At 32.1% G+C, this 8997-nt stretch overlaps 1 protein-coding gene across 1 annotated transcript; it reads right to left on the reverse strand.

The window, feature by feature from the left end:
- Nucleotides 1-2963: 2963 nt before the first annotated feature.
- Nucleotides 2964-5572, reverse strand: LOC112089831. The gene is made up of 3 exons (XM_024160586.1): nt 4184-5572; nt 3126-4106; nt 2964-3026 (listed from the first exon to the last, which is right to left on the reverse strand). Exons 1-3 carry the CDS (start codon nt 5570-5572, stop codon nt 2964-2966), a joined length of 2433 nt encoding a protein of 810 aa, XP_024016354.1.
- Between the last annotated feature and the right edge of the window lie 3425 nt (nt 5573-8997).

Genomic DNA, 8997 nt, shown 5'->3' on the forward strand with positions numbered 1-8997 from the left:
GAGCGTGAATCACTTCTACGTGAGATATCAGATCTCCAGCTCTGGGTCCAAACCCTAGACTCTTGAATTTTTCAGAAAGAGATTTCCATTCCCGATACGATCTCTGATATGCTTTAGGTTTTGAAGGAGAATAATCAGATTTCAAGGAACGTTAATGGTATTGGAGAATCCGAGAGAACCCGAGGAGGATGAAGAAGATTAAGAGGAAGATAAGTCGGTGATTATATAATCAAGTTGAAATTGATCAAATCATAGAAGATGAATGTTTGAAGATTAGGGTAGTGATTATTTTTCAAATTGCATCATCATCTTTTTGAAAGATTAGGCTTAATGATAAGTTTTAGAAGGATTAATTGTCCTTTTATGGAGATGTTTAACTTGATTCAAGTGATTGCTAGGGTGAAGCCTTTCTCAATGTTGATTAGAGAGAGATAGAGAATAATCTTTACCAAATTACACAAGTATTGGGTTTGTTGGATCTTCAGAGTTTTTTTTGTATGTATGTAATACTGAATTATTAAGGGGAAAAATGCCATAAAAACCCTGAAGTTACCGATTTCAGCCAAAATAATCCCGAACTACAAGTTAGACTAAATAATACCCAAACTTTTGTTGACTTGTCATTTAAATCTTAAATTTTAGTTGACCAATCCAATTTGAGATCCTCGTTAACGAGCTAAACGGAGCAGTTAAACGGGGTTAAATCCCAATTAAAACCATCGTTTATCAAAACGACGTAGTCTTGTTGAAAACAAAAATCCCCAAATTAAAAACCCTAAATCGACTTCTTCTTCCCCAAATCCACATTTTCTTCAAATTTCTCTCATTCTTATCTCTGATTCTATACAAAAGGCTTAGTTTTGATTCTCTGTGACACTCAATTCGATATTCTTTCTCTTTTATATCGGATTTTAACTCGTTCATCTTCACCTCTTTTCAGATGAGTTCTAATTCTGAATCTGGAATCCGTGGTTTCCATTGAAGTGTGAGTGTGGGGGTGCCATGAAGATATATACATCTAAGACACAAGAAAACCCTGGACGACATTTCTTCCGATGTCCAACCCAAAAAGATGTAAGTATAGTGATTTTTAAATGGCAAAAATTTCAGTGGCTGGAAATGTTTCAAAAATTCCTTTGTTTCTCTCTCACGTTCTGATTTTGTAAGTGTCAAATTTCTTTTGTTCATATATTAGGACCATTTGTTTAAGTGGGTAGAAGATGCTGTATTTGAGGAAGTTGAGGACGCGCTAGCAAAAGTTGGCACCATTGAGAGTGAAATTCGCAATTTGAAGACTGAAGTTGGTGAGTTGAAAGCTGTGATTGAAGAATTGAAGGAGGAGATTGTAAGGAGCAAGACCGATATTCAGAAGTGCAGAATGATGAGCAACATATGTATATTTATGGTGTGTCTTTGCTTTGTTACCATTGCAATTGTTTACGTAACGGTTGGTAAACCAAAGAAAACAAAATTTATTCTTGGTTATTAGTGTAAGAAAAGCTGCCGTTATAGTGTTGTTGTCTTAATCTTTTGAAACTATGTTGGTACTTGAATTAATTGTTGTTGTTGTTTATGAAATCAATTGTTGTTGTTTATGAAACTTGAATTGCTGTTCTTGTAGAAACATTACCTGGATTTTGGGAACAGAATTACATAGTTTGATTAAAACACAATGAAAAGAACACATATTTTCAAACAATAACCTGAAATGCATAGTTTCATTTGTCTTAAAACATGATCTCATTACAACGGTCACATAAACCATAACAGCAACATAGTTTCTTAAAACAAAGAGTCTTAAAACACAATCCAAAATGAACCAACATAGTTTCTTAAACCAACATAGGGGGTGTTATTCAATCATGGTTTTTAATAGAGTTTAAATCCATCTATAATCCATTGTTATTCAATAATTGATTTTGATTTCTCCTTCAAAATCCAATGTTATTGGTTCATGTATTTACAATCTCTTCATTAATAGACTTTGAAATCTATTGTTATTCAATTAAAGAGTTAAATAAGTCAATTAAAATCTTATGTTATTCATGTTTAACAGATTCTTACAACTGATTTTAAGTGAAAGATTTTAACTGAATTTGAACCTATTTTTATGTGTTAAATATAGCAATCAAAATCTAACCTTTTACCCTCAGATTTTGATAATTATAAAATTCAATACAAATAATTATTAACATTTGTTTTTTTCTTTCTTCCCTCCATGTATTAATCCATCGAATACATCATTCTTCATCCCTCCAATTTTTTTTCTTTTCCCTCCATTTTGTCTTTTCATTCTTCATACGTCTTCTTTTTTCCTAGTCCATTTCTCTCTCCATTCTCTCTTTCCATAAGTCAACAAGCCATTTATTATGAAAACTCAATTTCTCACTATTCTCTCTTTTCTTTAGCACACATTTCTCTCTCTTCTCTCTCTCCCTAAGTCATCAAAGAAAAAATAATATCTTTCTGGATTAGCAATTGTTCTGATTTTTGTTTTGATAATTTCTTTGCCATGTTTATAGAGACTAGTGAGATTTTTTACTTCGACAAAATTTTTTGAGAATTCTTTTCTATTAGATTTTAAATGATAGCATGTGACTTTCTAAATACACTGCTAAGTAATTTAAAATTTTAAACAACTCATATACATTAGATTCTAAAGGAATTAAAAAATTTTAAAATCTGATATACTCTAATCTAGTGGAGTTGATTTCAACATACAGATTGAATAACACCCCCATAGTCTCTTAAAACAAAATAGCCTTCTCCATCTCTCATCAGAAAAACCAGCGTCGCCAACCTGAACCTTGGGAACCTTGCTCTTCCACTTGTGATCCTTGCCACTGTCATGGAGAACCTTGCCACTGCCTTTGCTCTTGTGCACCTTGCTCATGTGAACTTTGTCCTTGCCATTGTCCTTGCCACTGCCCTTGTGAACCTTGTCCTTGCCACTGTCCTTGCCACTATCCTTGTGAACCTTGCCCTTGCTCTTGTGAACCTAGCCCTTGCCCTTGTGATGCTCCTTCCTATAAAGCAGTAAATTATTAAAGCACATTCCTAAACCAAAGCACACAAATTGCAATTATCAAAGCACACGAATTGAAGAAAAAATAAGTAACAAATACCTGATTCAATCTTGGACGACCTCTTGGTCTTTTTGGTTGACTCTCCACTCTCGGATTTGAACAAGAGACCTTATTGTGGCCTTCTTCATTGCAGTTAGAACACATTATGATTCTCTTCATACGTGATAACTTCGTCTTATTGGAGGAAGAGGAGGCGGTTTCATTCACTCCCTTTTGCCTCGCATAATTAGGAGGTCTACCACGAGGACGATTTCTCCATGGTGGTGGCAAAACAGGAAGTCTACCAGTCCTTGGCCACAACTTCATTCCTTGTACAGGCTCAAGACCAGTCTGATATGTTTCTCTCCACATTTTTGTTGTGTAAAACTTAGACACATAATCATCAACCTTTTGTTTTTTTTCTGTGATAACACAAGTTGCATGAATACATGGTATTCCAGTCATCTGCCATTTTCTACAGCCACATGTATGATCGCTAAAATCTACACGATAACTAACATTATCATGTGATACCTCATGTAGTGTATCTGTCGACATATATCTGATGCAGTCCATGCCTCCCTTTGACATTTTTTCTATCTCCTCATGAGCTTTAGGTGTGAATCTGGTCTTTGCTTTATTGGTAATAATATTCCTCTTCGCATTTTTCACCATACACTGTCTCCTAATATCTTCTAACAAGTCCAGTAGTGGTTTTTTCCTTGCAAGACGAATTGTTCTGTTGAAAGACTCACTGAGATTGTTCAGGTTATTGTTACAACACGATCCAACCCTAAAAAAAGCTCTGGACCAGCCTGGAGGATTAGTCTTCTGCAGAGAGACCCATGCACCTGGACTGTATCTATTCAGTGCTTGCATGTTTTCTTCATAGTCTCCCATTGTGTAACTACGTGCTATTTTCCAAAATAGCCGCTTCAGCTCTAGATCATTGCCATCCTTCTTCCAATTATCTATAACATGTCGAGCACACATACGGTGTTCGGCTTGTGGAAGGACGGTCTTAACGGCTTTCACTAAACCCTGAACAGAAACAACACCATAAATAAGTTTCACAACAATCATAATCATCAAAACTTTAAAAACAAGAAACTACTAACCTTTTGTTTGTCTGAAAGGATTGTAACTTTGCCACCATCACCAAGATCCAATGACGCACTTAGGTGACTAACAAACCAGTCCCAATTGGTATCATTCTCTATCTCAACAACCGCCCATGCTATTGGAACTATTCGATTATCAGCATCCCGACCAACTGCAGCTAAAAGGTGGCCCTTAATATCCCACTTAAGGAAAGCACCATCTAATCCTATAATCGGTCTACAACTATTTTTCCAAGCATCTCGTTGATCTTTAAAGCAGATATAGAGACGATAAAACCGTTGTTTGCTTCCAATAGTAGGCCCTGGTGTAGTCTCTATTTCCATTACAGATCCCTTATTGGACTGCAGAATCTCAGCCTGATAGTCCCAGATTCGTGCAAAGTGAGCTTCATGGCTTGCTTTTCTTTCCTTTAACAACTTTGTCTTCGCCTTCCCACATTGTTCATCTGTGACAATCATCTTATACTCTCTCTTAATTTCAGCAGCCATTTCTTTTTTTGTGATTTTTGGATTCACTCTCAGTCTCTCCGCAAACAACCAAGCTATTGTTGATCTCTTTAGCATTTTAGAGTAACCTGATCTAACACAGACATGTTTATTAACAAATACCTTTATCTGCATCTTTCGTTTCCTCTTTTCAAATGAGCAGTAGACTCTCCACTGGCAATCATACTCAGTGTCAGAACATTTGGCACCGATCTTCAAAGCTAATGACTTGTATAGCTTCATGTCGTATCTCGTCTTCAGAGAATATTGAAGCACTGCAAGCTTGAATTCTTCTGCATAACCAAAGGTTTTACCGAGCACTAGCAGCTCTTCTGGATATATCCTCTCTTGATCATCTGGCACTTCTTCCTCCTCTTCATTCTCTGCTTTTTCTTCATCATCCGCTGACAGAGGATCTGGAATCGTGTCATCGTTCCAGATATCATCCCCGCTCTCTCCATCACTCTGAATGTCCTCCTCTCTTGCAGCCTCTCCAAAGTGCAGTGCTAAATCCTGGCAAACTTCTTCTTGCACACCTAAACCGTCGTTATCTTCAGGTTCATCATCTTTATCATAACCACCTTCATCAGCAGCTTCATTACCGGCCTCATAACCACCCTCGTCAGCATCGTCATGAATCTCATCAACATCTTCATCACCATGAACAGCGCAGTCATCCTCACTTACTGCATGACGGTTATCTCCATCTCCGTCATCATCGCGAAGAACTAGTGCCCCAGGAACATCCTCACACTCATTCGGATCATCACGAAGAACTAGTGTCCCAGTAACATCCTCACACTCATTCGGATCGTAATCATCAGTCGACTGAACCTGACTACTTCCACTCTTTGTTCTTCTACTCCAACGAGTTGGAAGCTTCTTCCGTTTTCCCTTCATCAGTCAAACGTGTGTGCCAAATCGATAGAGAAATCGATGTAAGAGATGGAATTGAGATCGAATTTCGGAATTTAGGGAGAGATAGAGAGATTGGGAAAGAAAGGGTAAAATCGATTTTGATTTGGGAAAGAAGAAGTCGATTTAGGGTTTTTAATTTGGGGATTTTCGTTTTCAACAAGACGACGTCGTTTTGATAAACGACGATTTTAGTTGGGATTTAACCCCGTTTAACTGCTCCGTTTAGCTTGTTAACGAGAATCTCAAATTGGATTGGTCAACTAAAATTTAAGATTTAAATGACAAGTCAATAAAAGTTGGATATTATTTGGTCTAACTTGTAGTTCGGGATTATTTTGGCTGAAATCGGTAACTTCAGGGTTTTTATGGCATTTTTCCAATTATTAAGTATTACTGTACTATGTTTTATTACAAACAACTTAAAAATTATTGTGTTTATTATGTACAACTACGAACAATTTAAGAATTATTATGTGTTTATCAAGTACAACTACGAACAACTTAAGAATTACTATATGTTTATCAGGTAGAACTACGAATAACTTAAGAATAACTGTTTTTATTAGGTATAACTTGAACAAGAATAACTGAGACCATTTCTAGTATTACTTGGTAAAACTTGATTTTGGTATTACTAATATTACGTTATATAATTAGATAACAATAAATTTTGAATAATTTTTTTAAAAAAGTTTTATTTAACATGTGATAAAATCAAAATGGACACTTGGTGCTGTTATTTAACACATTCGTCGCAATTCTGGACACATGCTACTTATATTAAAAAAAATTCAAAAAAAATTCACATAGTTATATTGGAATTCAAATAGTTATACTTTTGGGACTTTTACGTATAATTAGTAATACTTTATTATGAAATAACTTGTTTCAGTTGTACAATTGATTGAAGATAATAAAAAATACATTTCCAATATTTTCATGCGATAATATGTCTTAAAAATATTTTTCGTATTTTTGCCTTAAAAAGTGATTAAATTAACAAAGCCATCATAAAAATATAGTGTGTTTGATGGGAAAACAAGAATATGATAAAAAAAAAAAACCATTACCCAAAAAAATTATTTGTCTAACTAATAAATTCTATATCAATTTAGAACTTCTTATGAAAATCAAAAATGACATTTCAAAAAAACCATATTGTTATTTTAAATAAGAAATGAACTTAGTTATACCATTAGGAAAACTAGTACAAAACAAAAAGATCTAAAAATACATATACAAACACAATTTAATAGATATTAGGAGAGAACACGTGCTACACACAGATTTTGTTTTACTTATGTTTTTAATTTTCTAGTTCAACTATCAAATTTTTTTTTTGTGATTTCCTTAATATTTTTTTATGACCCTAATAATTTTTTCTATCTATTATTTTTCACATTTTTCATTGAAATCTCAATCTAGCAATCATTTTGAAATCTCAATCTAGATCTCAAAACTTGTTCTTTAATTGTTTGAAATTCTTAACCTATTTTTTTTTCTTTTTCATAACTTATTTTTTTCGATCATTTTTAATTTTTTGCAGTTTAACATATTCATGTTCTGTTTTCACATATTTCATTGATTCTATTTATTTGTTATTATATTTTTTTCTTTTCTATTTATTCTTTTTCTCTTTATTTTTGAAAATTTGTCATCTTTTCGATTGTTTAATGAATGTTCTTTTATGTTTTGTGGTTTTTTAACTCTAAAAAACTTGTTCTTCATTTTAAAAAAAAAAAATTAATCTATTATTCTCATTTTTGGTTTCATTATTATCTTTTTTCTTTACTTTCTTATAAATAAATTATCTTTATTAATTAAAAATATGAATAAATCATATAGAAAAAAGAGTACACAAAACTAAAATCTCAAATTATTTTTGTTTTATGCATTGTGATATTTAATTTAAATTTGAATTTAGTTTATATTATGAGAAAATTTGAAAAAATACCTTGAAGTGAGTTTATATTTTGGAAACTACACCTTTTTTAAAAAAAAATTGATAACTACACTTATTAAAGAGTAAAATGACTAAATTAACCTATATAAGAATTATAATAATTTTGATATTTAAATCATAATGTTTTCTCAAAGAAAATTAGAATATATTTACAGATATTCTATGCAAAATAATATATATATTTTTTTCAAATTATTCTTATAACCAATTTAAATAATATTTAAATAAAATGTCCTTTTTAATTAGAAATGTTTGATGACAAAAATAAATTTTAAATTTATCGTGTTTCATTTCATACATGTTTTATCTTACCATCTACTATCATAGAAATTTTTTAGATAATATTCGACTCGAATGCTTTTGTTTGTGATGCTTTTGTGTTTCTCTTACTACACATTCATCTTAAAACAAAAATAAAAATAAAATAAAAGAGAAGGTCAAATGTGCTTCATAGGAATGAACAAAATGAACGTACAGTATGGTTCTTACAGTACCTTCCAAAATAGAGGTAACGTAGTGCACTTAGATCTATTCAATCACTATTTATCTGATGAAACAAGAACACTACTTTATATAAACAGTATGATAGATTTGGTGTATCATATCATTTAACGTCAATGTTGGCAGGAATTACACTGGAGATTACGTATACATTTATATCATTACCAATACTCCGAAACCATTGTCATTTTGCATGAGACAATCAATTGTTTATTCTCGGTTATAGTTGCTGTAAATCAGAAAGACTACCAGAAATCGAAGGAAACTATGTTGCTCTGTTTTCTTTTAGCTCTGTTTTTTCATAAGAAAACTGAATTGTTTGATGAAACCGTTTAATGTCATCTTTATATACACACTAATTTTGTAAGATAAATTTAAATTTTTGCAATATTTATCCAACTGTAAACTACAAAATACTAAATAATTACTTATCTTTATCTCAAACAAAAATTAGTCGTAATTTTAATAATTTCGAATTTTTGGTTTTTTTTCATTAAAATACATAATTATCTAATTAACTTTGGGCAAAAACGTTTTTTTACATATATCAAAAGTGTAGTTTTCAAAAATATTAAAAAGCAGTGTATTTTACTAATTCAAAAATTTAAAAGGTGTATTTTGCCAATTATGCCTTATATTATTCTGATGATTTAATATTTTTAACATAATAAAAATTAAAGTAAATTTTGTTTATGCATTAATAGTAGAACTAATTTTTTTGGGACAGGTGTCACTCTCTCCAATGCTAATATGTCACTCAGCTGGAGAGAGTTAATCAACTTTTATATATAAGATACGAAGCCCTACAAATGCAAACACAATAATTGTTTTGTGGATTCCTTTACTGCAATCTTCATGCAGTTAGACATGTACTTTGATTAATTGAAATGTGATTGTGACATATTATTGCATGAAAACGTTAGACATGTACTTTGATTACCAT

Source organism: Eutrema salsugineum, unplaced genomic scaffold (assembly GCF_000478725.1).
Source record: "Eutrema salsugineum unplaced genomic scaffold, Eutsalg1_0 scaffold_11, whole genome shotgun sequence".
Classification (NCBI taxonomy): domain Eukaryota; kingdom Viridiplantae; phylum Streptophyta; class Magnoliopsida; order Brassicales; family Brassicaceae; genus Eutrema; species Eutrema salsugineum.

Bases quoted from the DNA above. Each gene is read 5' to 3' on its own strand.
- LOC112089831 (XM_024160586.1), bottom strand. From the start codon at position 5,572: ATGAAGGGAAAACGGAAGAAGCTTCCAACTCGTTGGAGTAGAAGAACA. The intron at 4,107-4,183 runs GTTAGTAGTTTC...GTTTCTGTTCAG, and splicing joins TCCTTTCAGACAAACAAAAG to GGTTTAGTGAAAGCCGTTAA. The intron at 3,027-3,125 runs GTATTTGTTACT...ACTGCTTTATAG, and splicing joins GTCGTCCAAGATTGAATCAG to GAAGGAGCATCACAAGGGCA.